A 20,840-nucleotide genomic window follows, 5' to 3' on the forward strand; every position below is an offset into this window, starting at 1 on the left:
AGAGAGAAGGAAAGAAAGAAAGAAAGAAAGAAAGAAAGAAAGAAAGAAAGAAAGAAAGAAAGAAAGAAAGAAAGAAAGAAAGAAAGAAAGAAAGAGGAGGGGGAGGGGGGAGGAAGCAAATAGGGGCTGTGAAATGGTTCAGCAGGTGAAGCCATTTGCCTCACAGCCTGATGATCTCAGCTCCTTCGCCAGCTTTCACATTCGCCAGCTTTCACATAGTAGGAGAGAATGGACTCCTGAAAGTTGTCCTCTGACCATAAAAGTGTCATGGCACATACTCACACAAAACAAATAAAATTTAGTTTTTGAAAATGTAATGGGAAACATTATGAAACAATAAATTTCTTAAATTTAGTTTTAACAATAATAGCGGATTCCATTAAAAATCGTTTGTTCTTTCAAAAGGAAAACTCAGGATGAGCTTTGGAAGTAATAAATAGGTGAAGCAGAAGCACACCTGAACAGCATCTTATCACATCACATCCAAGTCTTTGGGCAAGCTGTCTCAGAATGGAATACTAGCTGCATAATAATACTTCAAAACAAACTTCACATTCATTTTTGCTAAAAACTGCAAAAAGATAATTCAGTAACAAGTTCTTAAGAATTGCCCTAATCGGGGCTGGATAGATAGCTCAGTGGTTAAGAGCACTGACTGCTCTTCCAGAGGTCCTGAGTTCAATTCCCAGCAACCATATAGTGGCTCATGGGATCCAATGCCCTCGTCTGGTGTGTTTGAAGACAGCTACAGTGTACTTATATGCATAAAACAAGTAAATAAATCTTAAAAAAGAAAAAAAGAATTGCGGTAATTAACCAAATCTCCTCGATAGTAGCAATGTGACAACCTAAGATGCTGAGAAGAGACAAGTATATGGCGCTTACCTTGAGAGCACAGAAGATGCAGGAATCACCCATGCACTTGTGAGTTGTAAGCTGCCGAAAGCTACGGCGGAAGATGTCCAAGTGCCACAAAACCTTCCAAAAAAGGGGGAAACTCATTATCCTACAAACAGCCTGTGACTTTAAAGTCAAGAATTCAAGCAAACAGGAATTTACTGCAGAAAAAAATTTTATTCTCAGAACAAAAGATTATTCTTATAATATTAAAACCAATCTCAGAAAGGTGAAGCATCAGGGCTGGAGAAGGCTCAGTGGTTAAGAGCATATACTATTCTTGCAAAGGTTAGCTCCTAGCACCTACAGATGATGGCTCACAACAACCTAGAACTCTCAGCTCCAGGGGATCCAACATCCTTATCTGGCCTCCATAGGCATACTGCATTCATGTGTACAAACCCATACACAGATACAAAGACACACACACACACACACACACACACACACACAAAGAACTTTTAAAACACTTTTAAATCAAAGGAGGAAACTGGAATATAGTAACTAACAAGGATGACAAATGAACATATTCTAGAAAAGTCATTCATTTTAATAGGAAATAAAAGTCACCCGGTGAAAATATCCTATGACAAAAATCAAATGTGATGTTAAAGAAGAAATTTAGGGATTAAAAACTGTAGAACTGAACTAGAGGATTCACCATGTGATAGAGCACTTTAGCAAATGTAAGGAACAGCTCATCAATAAATGGTACAAAATGATCTCCACAGGAAAAGGACGAATATGCCTTTAAATTTGTATTAGAAGTTTGAACCTATCATAAAGTAAAAATTTTACCTTTGTGACAATTCCTTAAGTCAATAGGATATGTGACAATAACCTCTAAGAGTCAAGTGGATCTGCATGTGAAGAAGCCATGCTGGTTTACATACCAAGTTCCAGGCCCACCAGAGCTACACAGCAGATCTAGTCTCTCAGTCTCTCTCGGTCTCTGGGTCTCTCTGTCTCTCTCTCTGTCTCTCTCTCTCTCTGTCTCTCTCTCTGTCTCTCTCTCTCTCTCTCTCTCTCTCTCTGTGTCTCTCTCTGTCTCTCTCTGTCGCTGTCTCTCTCTCTCTCTCTCTCATATTATAGGGCTAAGGAGATGGCTCAGTGGGTAAGAGCACTTTGTATGAAATCAAGAGAGCCTGAGTTCAAATTCCTAGCACCCACATAGAAGCTAGTCATGGCTTCCATGCTCATGAATGAGTGCTGAGCTCTCTGGATGGCTAACTAGCCTAACTGAAACAGAAAGCTCCAGGTTCACCAAGCAACCTTGTCATAAGCACATAAGGTACAGAGCAATAGAGGATGACACTAATCTCTCCCCTGGCCTCCATGTACACATATATATGGGTGCATACACAAACATATAAGTACACTTATACCATACAACACACACACATAAGTAAACAAACACATGAATGTAATAAAAATAGTTTTTTAAAAAATTAAATGATATTGGGGCTGTAGAGATGATTCAACAATTAAGAACTGGCTGCAGAGGACCTACCCAAGTTCTATTCCCACACCCAAAAACAGTTCACAATTGTTTATAATGCCAGTCCCAGCAATCAAACACCCTCTTCTGGTCTCCACTGACTTTGTGTCTTATGTGGTGCACACACATACAGGCAGGCAAAGCATCCATACACATAAAAATTAATTAACAAAAAAGTTTTTCTTAAATAAAATAACCCTAATATCTAAGAAAGTTTTCCTTGCTAGAAAAAAATGGCACAATACATCAAATAAAGAAAGAACTAAACAGCCGGGCGCTGGGCCACCCAGCACTCGTGGCGCTAGCCCTCAATCCCAGCACTCAATAGCCAGAGAGAGGCAGATCTCGGAGTCTGAGGCCAGTCTGATCTACACAGAGAGTTTCAGGACAGCCAGGGCTACACAGAGAAACCCTGTCTCGAAAAACCAAAAAAAAGAGGGGCTGAAGATATAGCTCTGCAGTTCAAGAGCACTGGCTGCTCTTCCAGAGGACCCAGATTCAATTCCCAGCACCCACACGGCAGCTCAAATATGTAACTCCAGTTCCAGGACTTCTAATACCCTCACACAGACATACATGCAGGCAAAACACCAATAAACATACATTAAAAATAAAATATATATAATACATACATATTATATATAATATATATTATACATATAAAGACAAACAAAAAAAGGAAAAAGAATAAAGAGTCAGTTATGGGTACATACACTTTTAATCCCAGAATTTGGGAGGTAAAGGCAGTTAGATCTCTGTGAGTTCAAGGCCAGTCTGGTCTACATACAGTTCTAGACCAATAGGGATACACAATGAGATGCTACCTTTAAAAGCGGGTGGGAAATGGGGATGTGTGGGGGATGTGACTGGAAAGAATGGCAGTACTTAAAAGCATTTGTCACTCTTCCGGAGGACCCAGATACAATTCCCAGCACCCACATGACAGCTTACAATTTCTATAATTCAGGAGACCCCTGGTCTCCATGAGCACATATACTCACAGGCAGACACACATGCCTATACACAGTTTAATTACAATAACCTTTTTTGAAGAAAACAGTAATAAAACTGCTCTGGAAAACTAGGCCACAGCACACCTAGAGTTTCTACTACCTGAAAGCAACACCATCCTTGGAGCTGAGAGAAATCTCAGTTAGCCAATCACTTGCCGAATAAGAAAGAGGACCAGAGTTCAGATCCCTGGTACCCAGTAAATGTTGGGTATGCATGGCAGCCCTGCCTATGATCTCAGTGATGGGTAGGCAGAGGTGGAGTATGGCCAAAGCAAGGTGACATTCACATGTGCACCCACACACACCAGCCCATAGGCAGAGAGAGAGAGAGAGAGAGAGAGAGAGAGAGAGAGAGAGAGAGAGAGACACTATGCTCAAGATACAGTCTAAGAATTTTGAAACAGATTAATAATACTTTTTATCATTATTAATGTCCAAGTCTACAAATTAGGTAACTGACATTTGAAAAGATAAAAAGCTTTGCCTAAAATCACACAGATAAACCTAATATATGATCTTGGGAGCCATCTGCAAACAGCACTACCAACACGAAGGAGGAGGTGGGCTTACCTGCAGGGCACTGTTGAGGAAGCAGCTGTTTTGCCCTGGCTCATTGCTGAGGCCTTTGCTGGGGGCAATGGACATTGAGCTCCGAGGTGCGAACATCCCTTGAACACTACCTCGGCTTCCAGAAAAGTAATTTCTTTTCCAAGACATTATTGTTCACATTAGCCCAAAGGGGGAAAGGGGGGCTTTATATCTTTTTGACAAGGAACTGTGTCTTTTGAAGTCTTAAAAAAAAAAAAACAGAAAACTGTTCAGATTGAAATGCTGAGTTTAGATCTTCCCAAACATGACATCTGTAAGCTCGGGGAATTCAGGTGTCTCCTTAGATCCAGGTGCCAAAGCTGTCCTTCCTTCACCTGCCCCACTGTTCAAAGTGTAACTTGGCTCATGACCAATGCAGAGAAGCCCTTAAGTACTGCTTCCTTCTATGCTGCTGAAACGGCCTCCCTCCACGCCTGGTGAAACAGATGGAATCCTCAAGTCAACAGTAGCCAAGGCCAAGCACAGCTTGTTCTTCAGCCCTTCTTACAATGCTTCTTGTGAACTGAAGCCTGGAGGAAGTGGCAGGAACCTAGCACACTCCTCTTTGCCCTCTTAGCGCCTCGTCTCATCATCCTCGAGCAAAACTCAAGCTCTGAACAACTGAGGAGACACCACAAGCTGAGAAGTTTGTCTGCGTTCTCTGTAGGGCTGCTGTTGGAGTTCTTTGCTGTACCTTTTAGTTGTATTCCAAATTTCTTCTATCCTCTCTACCAGATCTTCAGAAAGTCTCTTCTCCCTTCTTCTGAGACGAGAATAGCCAGCTGTGCCAGAGAGCTTTAACAGAAAGAAAAAAAAATTCAAAAGCTTACGTCATTTAATGACTCTACTGGCTTTGCACTGTTCTGCCAAGAACAACGTCGCCTCACCTCTCAGTATAAACTTGAAACCTTGACAAACAATGACGAGAGAGAGAGAGAGAGAGAGAGAGAGAGAGAGAGAGAGAGAGAGAGAGAGAGAGAGAGAGAGAGAGAGAGAGAGATATCAAAAACAAAAAAGGGAAATACCAAACGAAAGGAAAAAAGAAATGTGGGCAGCTTCACTTTCATGGAAAACTCTTAAATTTGAAGATGAAAGCTGAACTAGACTAAAATAAAAACCAAACACAAACTTTCTAAAATGAAGCTAAGAAAGAACAAAAACAACAAAAATCACTAAGATTGCAAACACCAAGCAAGGAAGTCTGTCTTCTAGGTGTTGTTATTAAAGTACTTTTCTAAAGCTGCCTTCCATGCACAGTTATGAAATCCTGGTTACAGGTGGGGGTACATCAGCAGTTTGGACTCCATTCTAGGAGAATGAGGCTCCATCCCAGAGAATCCCTCGTGGTCATTAGACCACATGTCCTCAATATCCAGTCCAAACACAAGCCTTTTTGCCTTATCTGTTGCCTTGTTTGACTGATTTGTTTAATCAATATTTTGCCAGAGAATCAGAGAAATAATTTGAGTTACAAATCACTTAAATCTTGAAATTATCTAAAGGGGCCTGGAATGAGAGTTCATCCACCAACCAACTTTTGACTTCAACAAACCAAAATGTCTGTGAGGCAACAAATGAAGCAGCATCCCTGGAAGGAAGCATCTGAGAGACAGGTCTCACCACACTGGCCTGGAACTCTCGCTGTAGACCGGGCTGGCCTCAAACTCAGAGTCCTGGGCTTAAAGGTGTGAGCCAACTACATCCAGCACAACGTTCAGGAGTCAGCTCTCTCCTTCCACCATGGAAGCTCCTGGTAGTAAACCCAGCTCATTAGGTTGGACAGCAATGCCTTTACCCTCTGAGTCATCTCAAAAACCCACATTTCTATTGAGATGGGGTCCTACTGTATAGCCCTGGCTGGCCTGGAACTTACAACACAGACCAGGATGACCTCAAACTTCCAGCAATTCTCCTTCCTGCCAAAGTGCTCGCTCACATTATAGGTATGTGTAACCACACCTGGCCCAAGTGCTAAATTTCAAATATTTCGCACCTCCCTTTAATTAATATCATATATTAATATACACACACATACACACACACACAATTTAGAAAATCAAAAATAAGCCAGGTGTTATAGCAGGTGCCACTATCCCAGTATCCAAGAGGCAAAGGCAGAGGCATTGTAACTCTGAGGCAACCTAGGCTAAATAGCAAGGCTACCTCAAAAAAGTTTTTAAAATTAAAAAGAAAATACTCAATACATGCACCTTTAATCCCACCACTTAGGAGCTGGGGCAGGCTGATCTCTGTGAGATAAAGGCCAGCCAGGGCTACATGGTGAGGCCCTGCATAAACAAACAACAAACAAAACCAACAATAACCACAAAAACTAAAATCAGCAGGGGAGGCATGGTAGCCTTCCTAACTGGAGGTAAGGGATTGTGCACTCAAGGACAGCCTAGACTATATATCAAAACCCTGTTTCAATCAAACCAACTAAAAGCAAAAATTCTTTGAGGTTTTAATCATTGTCTAGAGAACATCTGACTCTGTCCTCAGTGTGTCCAGTGGGAAAGCTGAAGCACAGGAATATTAATTAGTTGCATAAGACTATTCTTCCTCTTCTCTACATTCCTGGGCTGTTTATAATCTTCATAATCTACACGTCACAATTAAAGTATTTGGTTGTACATTGTACGGTCATTTTATTTACTGTTTTTATTACTCTCCTTTTGTTTTATATAGTATCAGTCATGTATCATATGACTATATAAAATAAAATACTATCTAGTATCAAGCATATGATGACACTATACTGACATTCCTTGTTTAATCTTCACAACAGCCTATCAGGTAGATACTATTAGTTCAGCTTTACAGAAGAATGAACTGGGACTTAAAGACGTCAACTTGCCTAACTGGTATGCGGCAGAGCTGGAACTAGGTGGCTATAATATTTGTCGCTTAATTATGTATCTTATTATAGTATTCCCAAAGCCCCCATCCATCACAGTGATGGTCATAAACTATCAATATCTGTTGATTAATCTCCAACAAAGATTTCTCTACATATCCCTCATGAACTGTATATTCAGGGCCACTGAGTAACTTCCAACAAGCCATGCAGCATTCCTTCAGCTCAACTGCTGCAAAGGAATGACAAGTACCAAGCCTCCACTTGGCTCACAGCAGAAGCGGCTTGGCAGGTAGGTGGGGTTTTTAGTTTCCACATGAGGCACTCACTGAAACCTCGCCTGCCCTATGACACATGCCCAAGCACAGACAGCAAAGGGAAGACAGACAGTGGCAGAAAGGAGTCACAGGCTCTGAATGGCAGCATTATGTGAGAAAGCAGTGAGTTCTCCCACTAGGTAGGTATGTCAGAAACTAAAGTGACAGTCAAAAAACAGCAAAGGCATGAGAGGCAGTCCAAATGGTTCAGGCAAACACTGATGGCAAAAACACTCCACTCCAAACGAAATGTTGGCTTCTAGGTCTAGCACTGACTCCCACAATCGTTCTCTGGTATCATTTACTGAAGATACCTGAGAATAGAAATGGTATTTCTAGCTACATGGCTCTAATAATCTGTTTGGGGGTTTTTGTTTTTTGTTTTTTGTTTTTTGTGGGTTTTTTTTTTTTTTGATTTTTCAAGACAGGGTTTATCTGTGTAGCCCTGGCTGTCCTGGAACTCACTCTGTAGACCAGACTGGCGTTGAACTCAGAAATCCGCCTGCCTCTGCCTCCCAAGTGCTGGGCTAATAATCTGTTTTTAAAGATAAAAAAAAAATTAGGAAATATTGAATTACTTAAGAACATTATGTCTGCCACACATTCTCAAAGGGCTCAGAAAGAAAAGAATATGTATACATGTATACACAAACACATACAAACAGAATATATAGATAAAACAAATACAGAAAAAATTGTTAACAACAGATGCATCTCGCTGAAGGGCACGAGAATGCCAGGCTGGGGAAAGACTTCAGTTGGCAGAGTCTGCCCACCATGAATAAGACCCTGGATCAACCCCTAACACTGCCAAATAATGTACTATAATCCCAACACTTGAGAGGCAGAGGCAGAAAGTCAGGAAAGTCAACCTTAACTACATACAAAAGTTGAGGTCAGACTGGACTACAGAAGATCCTAGTGTAAAAAAACAGAGTATGACATTTTATCTTACTATTTCTTGTTTGGTTTTGTTTTGTTTTTTTGAGACAGGCAGGGTTTCTCTGTGTAGCCCTGGCTGTCCTGGAACTCACTCTGTAGACCAGGCTGGCCTCGAACTCAGAAATCCGCCTGCCTCTGCCTCCCAAGTGCTGGGATTAAAGGCATATGCCACCACTGCCTGGCTTTCCTACTATGTCTTATAACTTCTCTGTAAACTTTAAAGAAAAAAAGATGTTGCCAATCTCAAAACTAGGGGGAAAAGAAAAAGACAATTACAACAAGTATAGTTGTGAGGATCTGGGAGAGAAGCTGAGCTTGGTCCTCAGCAGCAGACAGAAAGCCAGATGTGCTTGACATCCTAGTGCTGGAGACAGGCATATCCATCCCTGGGACATCCTAACTAGCTAGTCTAGCTCAAAACCAAGGTAACAGCAGCTGAGGGTGGCTCACATGCAAGTATTCACATGTGCTCATGGACCTTGAATCCTGAGCACCAGAAATAACATGTAAGAAAAGTATGATGTCATCAGAAGGAACAAATACAGTGATCTAATCCAAAGAGGACTGGGGCTAAAACTGAAGGTAGAAGACAATGTTCTATTTCTATTTCTACACTTTTGTGTTTAATTATTTTAGGTTTAATTCCAGGTAGATTATCCGGGACAGGATCCTGAACTTCATTCTCTGAGTCTGTAAAACAAATATATTCACTAAACGATTCAGAGTTGCTATAACAGCATGAAAATGAATAATTAATTCAATGAATAAGAAATGAACTGTGGCGCTGGAGAAATGGCTCAGCGGTTAAGAGCACTGATTGCTCTTCCAGAGGTCCTGAGTTCAAATTCCAGGAACCACATGGTGGCTCACAACCATCCGTAATGAGATCTGATACTCTCTCCTGGTGTGTCTGAAGACAACTACAATGTACTCATATATAATAAATAAAATCTTAAAAAAATAAAAAGGTGAACTGTGATACCTAAGGTAAATTCTGTTTTAGGGACCTCAGAAAATGAGAAACTGCTGGGCAGTGGTAGCACACGCCAGATTTTTTGCATAGCTATGACAGATCCAAACTCAGGTCTTCGTGTTTCCATGGGAAGCCCTAAATCCACTAAGCTATCTCCTCAGATCCTAGAACCTGACTCTAATCAGTGCCAATGACTCTAAATTCCTGGTCTTCCTTGTCTCTCCACCCTCAGTAGAGCTTGTGGTATCACATATATTTCTAAAATAGATTTGTTTTGTCTTGCATGAGACTGGTCTCATAGCTAAAGCTAGTCTTCAAATGCTGTCTTTTCATCCTGTACCCTAGGAGAGCTGGGATTAGAAGTATGTGCCACCACACCCACACACAACTCCACTACATTTATTTGTTACTGGTGTTTACTGAGAGAGAGGGGGGGGAGAGAGAGAGAGAGAAATATAGAGGCCACCAGTGTGTAAGTTAGCTCTCTCTACCATATGGGGTCTAGGGATTGACCTTGGGTTGTCAGGTTTGGTGGTATACACATTAACCAGCTAAGCAATCTCACTTGCCCCCAAAATAGATTTTTCTTTAATAAGGATCACTCCTATTTTCCTAAGTCTCAAGCAAGGCAATGGTGTCTAATGGAATCATTCCTACTCAACATTATTGTGAAGAAAGTAGCCTGTGCAAATAAGGCAAGAGAAATTATATTGATTGAAAACAAATATTGTAGACTTGCACTTCATAATTAAGAACTTCTGCTCTTTCAAAGAGAAGAGAATGGACAAGAGGATTAAGACAAACCAAGGATTAGAAGAAATAGTTGCAAATGACATAAAGAATACTAACAGTTAGCATGTACATACCACATGTTATATAGTATACACAGATGATCTATAGTCTATGTGTATACATGTATACAAAGAGAGAGGATGAAAGAAAAGAAACACAATGACTAGTCCTATCTTGTTTCCTTTCTAGTCTCCTAATGTACTTCATCCTCCTTTATGCTCTCAGGACATCTGGAACTTAGACCACAACATCCACACTCTACCCTGGAGGGCACAGAGGATCTTGTGCTCACATGTACTAGAGGAACCAGAAATGCTAAACACACAAGGTCGTTCCTTCAAAGGAAGGGATGAGTAACCTGCTATCTGCTCCAAAGGCTGGGAGCTGAGGTGGTTAATGGCCTGGTCACTTTTGTGCAGTGTGGATGAGACCTCACCAGATCCTCCTCCCCCCAGACACTTACCTATCATGAGCTCCTCAATCTATAGAACCATCTTTATGGAAGGTGTCACATACAGTCAATCTATAGAACCCATCTTTACGGAAGATATCACATGAACTTTACAAAGAGTTCTGATGCAGTTATGCCTTAAGCTTTATTGTGCATATGGAACTGAGTTAATCATTACCAGGAAAATTTTCTCCAAATTGTGCTGTGCTTAAATTTGGGGTCAGATTTCCAAAGTTGAACCAATACTGGCTACTTAGTTGTACTGAGCCAAACTTCTTGCCACTCATTATTCTGCCTGCTTTGGTGGTCACAGAAACCCCTACCACCACTCCACCCCATATTCTGTCGTGTTATGTATTTCTGAACACAGATTGCAGTACATGGAATTTTTATTCTATAGAGTTGGAGATAATATGTATGAAATGAAATCACTGAATGTTTAATTGAAATAGAAAATGTAACTATAATAACCAATTCCAGAATCTTATTAAATTCTGATTCTCTTTAAATAAATCACTAAAATCCATACCTGAAATAAGAGATACAGGTGACTTTTAAAATAAAAACTTATAAACATAATCAAATATTTATTTCCTTCCAACTCAAGCTTGAAAATACAGATAAGCATTTACAACCATTTCTAAAAGGTCAACTGTTGGTTATAGGCTGGTTATCTGAAACTCCTGAGTGAATAGTACCCCACTGAACAATAGCCTGAGGGTTGAACTTGGGCATCAAATTAATACATCATGTACAAAAGGAAGAATTATATAGTGTTAAAATACAGAAAAACATGTTTTTGTAAGAACCTAACCGTCACTTTCAAGCAATTTGTCTGAAGCCAGCTACAAAGAAAATAAACAGACAAGAAAATATGTTTCACTTTGTTATAGGCAGAGAGATACAGGTAGGCTCTTTTCTATAAAGATTCAAAGTTCCATAGATAATTTCCCAACCTCATTGGAAGATGGTTAAGTACAAAGAGAAGAGTAGTTTAAGTACAAGTACTGGGGCTAGGTTTACGGCTCAGTAGATAATGGTGTTTGCTCTGCAAACCTAAGGATCTGAGTCTGAATCCCCAGTACCTACATAACAAAGTCAGGTATGGCCTCACAAGCCTGAAATCCAAGCATCAAGCAACAGAGACAGACAGATCCCAAGAATTCAATAGCCAGCCAACCAGCTAGTCTAGCCAAAACCACTAAGCAAGAAAGCTCAGTGAATTAAAACTCTTGCCACCAAGCCCGACAACCAGAGCTCTATCCCAGAACCCACAAGATTCCCACAAGGTTTCCTCTGACCTCCACTAGGGCGCCAAGACAAATGCATACCCAGACATACATACACACATGCAATACATGAATGAAATGAAATCTAACAGTAAAGATCTTTCTTTGAAGTGCAGGTTCACTTGACAGAGGTGATGCACGCCACTGATCCCAGCACTTGGGAGGCAGAGGCACGCTAACTGGGTTTGAAGTCAGCATAGTCTACAGTGAGCACTACGACAGCCAGGACTACACAGAGAAACCCTGTATGGAAAAAAAATGTAGGTTCTACACCAGGTGAGGTAGTATGAGCCTTGTAATACTAGCACCTGTGACAGAGGAAAATTAGGAGTTCAAGGTCATTCTCACCTATATAGCAAGTTCAAGCTCAGCCTGGGCTATGTGAGATCTCTTCATCTACCCAGGTGCCACACACACACACACACACACACACACACACACACAAAATATAATACAATAATGTATATTCAACTCAATAATATGTAACAAAACACTTAAGAATTCAGTAAAAAAAAAGAATAGTTCCACAAATAATAGCTATGACTATATCTCATACACACACACCTATAAGAAAAAAATTCCAAGAAAACTAGGCATGGTGGCACATGCCTGTCATCTCAGTACTTAAGAGGTAGAAGCAAGAAGATAACTGTAAACTCAAAGCCAGCCTGATCTACTATAACAAGTTCCACACCAGTCAGGGATATACAAGACCCTGCCCAAAAAAACGAAGGGAAAAAAAAGTTTTTAAAAATTATTCTGCAGGTATGCCCGGTATTTTGCCTGACTGTTCTCTTCCCATACCCATCTTCCGAGTCCTCCTACCTATACCAGCATCATTTGGAGGCAGCAACTCATTCTGGCAGGGTCTAATGATGGTCACATCTTATAAAGAGTAGTCAGTTAGATTCAGTCACTTTCTTGGGGCCAATTGGGAAGGGGAAGATCAGTGGGAGGGGAGTAGGGCAGGATGATATGATCAAAACACAATACACATGTATCAAAGTGTCATGATGAAACCCATTATGTGTGATTAATATATATACTAATAAAAATTTTTCCCAAGAATGGTGGTGTACATCTTTAATCTCAGCACTCAAGAGAAAGAGGCAGGTGGCTCTCTGGGAGTTTGAGATCAGCCTGGTCTGCATAGAGAGTTCCAGGGCAGCCAGATGCCTACTTAATACTTGTTGAAAAAAAGTTAATGAACTGGGCAATGGTGGTACATGCCTTTTACCCCAGGATTCAGGAGGCAGAGGCAGTTGAATCTCTGAGTTCAAGACCAGCCTGGTCTACAGAGTGAGTTCCAGGACAGCCAGGACTCCACAGAGAAACCCTATGTGTGTGTTTGACAAAATCTTTTAAAACACATGAAACTTGTTCCTGTTTAGAGATAACTCAGTGACAGCTATGACCAATCAACTCTTTAGCTCTTCCCCAAGTCTCCAACCTAAATCATATCACACTTCAATTTCATCTTATATTCCCAACAAGTCTATGGAGGAAAGATATTCCGGCCAGTTAGACAAATAAAATGTTGTTTCCTAACCACACTGCCAATAGTAGCAAACTAGTGGCAGGTTGAAAGAAGAAAGTTTCAGGCAATTTATTTGGCCCCTAGAAAGAAAAAAAAAAAAAATGCCCTATATAACCCTCTTGTTAAATCACTAAGAACCAAAGATGTTTTTTCCTTCCTAATTTTTCAAATCACTAAAGAATGCTTTTATAATTTAGATACTTGATTACAACTATGAATTATTTTACAATCATTATAAACACATCAGTACCTGGGCTATTTTGCACAATTGTGAAAATATAATGACAGTAACACTAAGAGGAAAATAGGAGAGGAAGCCAGTGATAGCAGCAGCTTGACTCATTTCTGTCAGGAGAACACTGGCACAGAATGGTACAAGCAACTCCAGTGTGAGAAAGCAAGCAAGCATGTGACTGGGAAGGAAGGTGACAGAGAATACAAAGCAAGGAATCAGAAAGAACACAAAGCTCTCTTCAGTGAGAGCAGTAAAAACCAGGAGGTACTGAAATCTATCCTAAAAGTCCTTCATATTCTCAAAAGCTACTGAACTCCAGTGTTTGAATCAGTTCAAATGTTAACCCTACCACTAACAAGGGAGTAGGGGTGGCCTTCCATACTGTCTCTTTCACTGGAAATAATGGTAGCAACTACTGAAGTGAACATTACTGGACACACAGCATGTCCTTAGCTCTTAAAAGGCGGGAGTCGTTCTCATACTGCAAGGGGAAGAGGACGGAGACGTTCCAACTATGTATGATAAAGAAAAATACTATCTACTTGTCAGGGTTGTAGTGAAAATTAGAAATATATGTGTAGCATTTAGCATAGAACCTAGGGGATCAAGAAATTATTATTGTAAAAGTACAACCTCCACTTAAAAGCAGATTCAACTAAACAGTAATAAAATCTCAGTAAGGTTTCCTCATATTGCTAGTAGCAGTTCTACAGAACCCAAAGCTTTTAAAAAATGTGAGTGCAAGTACAGACACATACACACACGCACGCAGCCCACTATTTCTTAGATGAAGGTCAAAATATACAATCCAAGAAAATAATAGCATTACGAAATACTGTTCAGGTGGCACTGGAATGACCTGAGCATCAAATATAAAACATTTTATTTTCAAAGGATCAAAATACCTCATACCAGAAGGGAACAGGTCTCGTGACCAAACCTAACTTCCTAAGTAAGGTACTCTCTAGAAGCAAGCATCTGCCACTCTGAAATACTCAGCAAACCACTTCCCAGGATGACAACACACTGTCAAAATCTAAATGAATTTTATCACTAACCTTCTGGTGACGGAAAAGGAAATCACTCTACGTCTGGAAGTAATGTTACTGCATAGGTTAGCCACAAAACAGGACCTCTGTTACTTCCTTAGCCCATATATTGAGTTTGAAAAATAAATACAAAGAATACAACCTTCTAACAAATAACTTGTTTTAAGGAAATTCAAAAACACTAAACCTACAACTCTTTTCTTTAAACCTGTAAATCTCCCCTTTAATTCTAACAAGTTCATATATATAAAATACATGTTAGAGGGGGGAAATAAAATTCACAAATTTAATAGCTGGTTGGAGAAAGAGCAAAAAAAAGAAAAAAAACAACAACAACAGCATGTAAAAGTCTCCTGAAAATTGAGTTCAAACCTCAATTTCAAAGTAAGCTATTATAGGGGTGGGGGTGGGGTGAACTGGAATAACTTTACAAACACTACCCAGTCATGGTATCCTCCCACTACACATTTTTAATACAACTACAATGCTTACCAGACAACCCATTCGAGCTCAGCAAAAAACTTCAAGTACTCACAAGGGCATTTGTGGGGCAAGTGGCACAGAACGGAACAGAGGCAAGGGTACAGAGGGAGGAGACAAGCGCAAGGAACAACAATGGGAAACTGTTCATCTAACCACAAAGGCACACAACAGGATGTCAGGGATAAAACAATTTTTTTGCCAACTACCAGGAACAATTCATTGAGAATCTAAAACTGAAGGAACTAACCAGAACTCTAGGAAAGCCTTATGACGAACTTCACAGGAGGTTTACAACAACTCTATAAGGCTGCTTCCTCCAGAGGCACTCCTGAAAGCAAGGTCATCGAAAAGTAAGGTTTGCAGGGTGGCAGCTGGTTCCAAAGGGCTGGTCCTAAAAGAACCCTTTGTGTGGTGTCTGTGAGAAGATACCTTTGCAGTGTCCTAGAGAATCACCAAAAACAATGCTGTCTGAGTCAATTCAAAGTCCCAAGACTATCTGCAGTGAAACTATTTTAATGGGCAAAAGTCTTCCATCTTAAACACTAAAATGGGCCGTGCTATTAAAGAAATTAGGAAATTGTATAAATAGAAATTATGTAAACCAAGCTGCGGGGGTTGTCAGTCAATTTAAAACAAGAACTGAATCTAAAGGTTCTTCCAGCCAAGATCTCCACACCTCTTTAGGGAGCTGCAGTTGGATTCCACCCTGAAACATATGATCAGTCAAACAGAACTTGCATTTGCAGACAGGGCATAAAGGCCAAGAGGACCAACACACATGCGTCTATGTGTCACTCTGCTTATTAAACAGCTTTATTGAAATGAGTTGTTTTATAAGCATACTGAAGAAAAAACTCATCAGCAAGATTCTTGCCATTTATGAAAGTTGGCTTTATTTCTCAACCTTGAGAGAAAATACTTGAGGTCACTAAAACAAGATTTAATTAAAGTTTATTGGTGAAATTAAACAACCATGGACACTGTTCAAAACTAATTAAGCTTACATTTTAACAATATGCTTAAAGTAAAGCAGTCCTTTGGCAGCAAAGCAAGTGCCAAGTTTAAAAGAAGCAAGCCACTGCTTCTCTTGCTCACTATCAGTATTCTAGCCAGGTCTTCTAGTATGTAGTGCCAAAGCACAGAAGTGCCACACAAAGGCAAAAGCACAGACTTCTACTCATCAGTTCTAAATGGAAAGAAAGATGCCCACATTGTACTTGGTCTTTTCTCTATGAGAAAAAGATCTGACAAAGCAAATTAAGAAAAATTACTTTGGCTCACAGCAGGGACGGCTTAGCTGAAGGAGCACGGACAACTGGTCACACTGCAGTGGTAGTCAGGAAGCAGAGAACCAGCAACTCGGGCTGCCCTTCCTCACACTTTTTCAAGTCAATCCAGGCCCCCAAGCCATGGTGCTACCCACATTCAGAGTGGTACTGCCTTTTAAACCTTTCTGAAAATACTTTCATAGACATACCTTTAGGTATGCAATTCCAATGGTAATTCTAAATCTAGACAGGTTGACAGTTAAGATTAAATATTAGAGGTTTGAAGACGGCTCAGTGGTTAAGAACCCTGGCTGCTCTTCCAGAGGACCTGGGTTCAATTCCTAGCACACACATGGCAGCTCACAACCATTTGTAATTCCATTCTCAGGGGATCTGACACCCTCTTCTAGCCTATACAGGCAAGAAGGCAATGCACTCATAGGACATATACATACACATATAAGATAAACATCTGTGTACCTGAAATTAAATAAAGATTAATTTTAAAAATATATTAACTATCAGAAATATAAAAGGTAGCCCTTCAAAGTCATTATGACATAGTATAAAGAGCCCAGCATGGTGGCACACACCTTTAATCCCAGCACTTGGGGAAGTAGAAGCAGGAAGAGTGCTTTCCAGTCCAGCTAACATGGTGAGACTCTGTGTCCATTTATTTAAAAAAATGGTATAGAGCTGTAGCTAGGGAGGGGTGTGGGTCCCACCCTTGAAGAACCCCCAAGATCAATGCTCAGAACAGAACACTAAGGAAGGGCACTGACCATGCAGGCATTTCAATCACTCAGTAGGTAGGCCTAGTGGATTTAGGAATTGCCTAGTGGGTTCAGTAGGGTTTTTTTCTTACAGTGTTTCATTATTCTTTGTTTCTAATGTTCATAAAGCTAACATTCTATTTTATAGAATAAAGTGCTGCCTGCAGCCTCCCAAATGACTCAGGGGGTACAGTCAGTCACTTGTGACACAAGTTGGATAACCTGAGTTATGATGGAAAGAGAAATCACGATGGAAGGAGAATGCAAACTACTCAAAGATGTAATACTCGGTGAAGACAATGATGATGATGATGATGATGATGATGATGATGATGATGATGACGACGACGTTTGCAATTGAAGTGTTGCTTGATTCTAGAGTTACAAAAAGAGGACAAAATCTTTAAACTGCTATGATTTTTGTCTACTGAAAGAAAACAAACAAATGACAAAAAAAGAATAAAATTAGATAAGCTTAATTTCATCAAAATTAAAGCTTGGGATTGAAGAGATAGCTCCACAGTTAAAATAGTACACTATTCTTACAGAGGCTCCAAGTCTGGTTCCTAGCACCCATGTCTGTCATCTTACATCCACCAGTAACTCTATCCATAGAGCATCAGTTCTCAACCTGAGGGCCTCAACCCATGTGGGAGATGCATATCAGATAGCCTGCATATCAAATATTTGCACTATGATTCCTAACAGTAGCAAAATTACAGTTATGAATTAGCAATGAAACAATTCTATGGTTGGGATCACAACATCGTTAAGAACTGTATTGAAGTATTGCAGCATTAGAAAGGTTGAGAATCATACTGCCAACACCCTCTTGTGGCTTCCAAGAGCACTTGCATTAGCTCACACATAGCGCATACACACACTCACACATACACACATACACACACACACACACACACACACTCACACACATACACATAATTAAAAAAAAGAAACTCTTTAAAATTAAAACTATTAATCCCAGCACTTAGGAGGCCAAAGGTAAGGCAAGCTGGTCTCTGAATTCAAGACCAGCCCAGTTACACAGTGAGTTCTAGGACAGCCAGGGCTCATCAAGAGACCTTGTCTCAAAATAGATAGATAGTTGGATAGACAGATACATAGATAAATGGGTGGATGAATAAATAAATCTGTCAAACAAAAAATAGTATATTCATAAAATAAATATTTTTCAGTCACTATAGAAATGCTACCAAAATGAACCTACTAAGAGAAAGAATGAACATTACTAAGCGAAAGAATCCAGTCCACATATCATAGACTGCATTTATATGAACTTTCCAGAATAGATAAATATATATACATTGAAAGATTACTGGTTGTCTACAGCAGTTAGAGTATGTGAAGGAAAAAAACTGCTAATAATATGTGCAGCATTTCATTGTATAGAAATGAAATTATTCTAAAAGTGATTGTGGGAACAGCCATTCTGAATATATGAAAACCACTGAATTGTACACTTTAAACGCATGCATTATATAACATGCAAATTATATCTCAATAAAGCTGCTTCCCCCCCCCCCAAACAGTTTTCCTTTTTGCAATACAAGATACTCTTTGTTTCATGTCTATGGATTAAATTAGATCTCCAGAAACAACAGCAGCTGCCACCTGGTAAAACTGGATGGCTTCAAATACTTGGCAAACAACTGTGTATGGCAAACTAGTTCTGTTTGTGTGTGTGCCAATTTCGATTTTTTTTTTTTTGAAGAATATGTAGGAAAATCAGACTGTGCATTCTTATTTTTCTTTGCTATTGTCATTTAAATCAGAAGAGAATACAATCAAATTTCTCTAGCCAAGAAGTCGGTATCACTACCATTTACTACTATACATAGTCCATGGTGGCTAAAGGAAAATAATCCACTCTGATTTTAAAAAAGAAAACAGCTGAACACATACTGAACAGGTACAGCAGAAAACATCAGACTAGTCTTAGGTTGAGGTAGAACAGATGAACAAGGCAAGGTTGCGTGATGCGTGCTAGATATACCCTGCTCAATAATTACAAACATTTCAATTCACGTTTGTAAAAAATTTCCCCTTATTTATTGAGAGTATTTCCCTGATAATCAATTTGACCATCTCCAAGCTGGCAGAAAACAGAGAGCTGAAGAGCAGTAGAGCTGGGTGTGACATAGCTCTGGCTCTTTTGACACAGGCTGGGAGACGGTGAGCAGACTACCCAGCAAGACTAAGAAAGAGAATGGAGGAGGGGAAAGAGAGGAGGGGGGAAGAGAGTAAAATGTATGCACTCTTTTTCTTAAATTGTGTGTGAGACAAACAGACAGAGAGACAGAGAACGAGCATGTGAGAGAGAGAGAGAGAGAGAGAGAGAGAGAGAGAGAGAGAGAGNGAGAGAGAGAGAGAGAGAGAGAGAGAGAGAGAGAGAGAGAGAGAGAGTGAGAGTGAGTCCTGGCAGATAAATAGAGGTAACAGCACAACTCGCTGGAGTCAATCCTCTCCTTCCACCCTTGTAGAGTCCAGGGATGGAACTCAGATTGTGAGCTTCGACATCAAGCACCTTTCCTTGTTAAGCCATCTCACTGGCTTCCATTCTTTAAATCAATCAAACAAGCAAACAAATAAATAATAAATAAATAAATAATCTGGGGTTACCATGAGGTTAAACACTATAAGGCTTACACAATCAGATAAATGTAATCTTTACAAATTGTGTACAAAAAATATTCTAGTTCTTTGCAGCACATTAGAAACCTTGCTATTAAAAATCAAACACTAGGGGCTGGAGAGATAGCTCAGTGGTTAAGAGTACTGACTGCTCTTCCAGAGGTACTGAGTTCAAATCCCAGCAACTACACGGTGGCTCATAACCATCTATAATGGGATCCAATGCCCCCTTCTGGTGTGTCTGAAGATAGCTACAGTAGACTCTTATAATAAATAAAAATCTTTTTTAATTGAATATTAATTTCATTTCAAATTTTATTTATTTGTTTGTTTGTTTATTTATGTTGTGTATGTGTGCACATGTGGGAATCAGAGGTCAAGGATAGGTTCTCTCAATCCACCACATGCATCCAGGTGTCAAACATCAGGCTTGGTGTTGCCACCAAGCACACCTGCTGAGCCACCTCATTGTTTCCCTTAATGAATTATTTTGGAAACATTGTAAAAGCCAAAGGATCAGAAACAGTGTTTCTGAGAAATGGCAGAAGCTACTACACCTATGAAGTCTTACCAATATGACTGCCTAAACAGGAGCTGAGCAAGAACACTAAGAGACACTCTAATGTGAACAGGGCAGGAACTGACCCCTACACAAAAAACTATAGGAAGAGGAAAGGGCTCAGTCGTTAAGAACACTGGCTGCTCTTCTGGAGGAGCCAGGCTCACTTGCCAGGACCCACATGGCAGCTTACAACTGACACCCTAACACAGACATACATGCAGTCAAAGCACCAATAAGGAATGCCGATAGTGGGAGAAATACTCTTCCCCAGGGAAGAGCACACCAATTAGTTATCCAATACCAAATCTTCAGTCCTGAAAACATATCATATATCATATATCACAGACACATATATACACATGTATGTATATAACAAAGGTTAACAAAAAAGAGGCACTTTTCAAAGAGAACAAGGAGGATATATTGGAAGGGTTTGGGGGAGAGGAAAGAGCAAAGAGGAATTGATGTAATTATAATCTCAAAAAATAGAAAAAACAAAACCAGAAAAAACAAATTTTCATCTTTATTTCTTTTATAAATGATACCCATACCGTTTTTAAAGTATAATGCCAAGCCGGGCGTGGTGGCGCACGCCTTTAATCCCAGCACTCGGGAGGCAGAGGCAGGCGGATTTCTGAGTTCGAGGCCAGCCTGGTCTACAAAG

At 40.0% G+C, this 20,840-nt stretch overlaps 1 protein-coding gene across 6 annotated transcripts in view; it reads right to left on the reverse strand.

The window, feature by feature from the left end:
• The window catches only part of Usp54 (ubiquitin specific peptidase 54), a 96,164-nt gene that overhangs the window by 55,851 nt on the left and 19,473 nt on the right, over window positions 1-20,840 (reverse strand). For 3 of the 6 annotated variants that reach the window (XM_021203269.1, XM_029541735.1, XM_029541739.1), the window contains exons 1-3: window positions 14,931-14,991; window positions 3,979-4,791; window positions 886-978 (exon numbers count right to left, since the gene is read on the reverse strand). In XM_021203269.1, coding sequence (XP_021058928.1) covers window positions 886-978; window positions 3,979-4,125 — 240 coding nt within the window. In that variant the 5' untranslated portion in view covers window positions 4,126-4,791; window positions 14,931-14,991. Of the gene's footprint in view, window positions 1-885; window positions 979-3,978; window positions 4,792-14,930; window positions 14,992-20,840 lie in introns of those variants that run through there. The other 3 variants (XM_029541737.1, XM_029541736.1, XM_029541738.1) reach the window with 1 other exon arrangement.

The sequence above is a fragment of the Mus pahari genome, chromosome 8, assembly GCF_900095145.1.
Source record: "Mus pahari chromosome 8, PAHARI_EIJ_v1.1, whole genome shotgun sequence".
Lineage (NCBI taxonomy): Eukaryota > Metazoa > Chordata > Mammalia > Rodentia > Muridae > Mus > Mus pahari.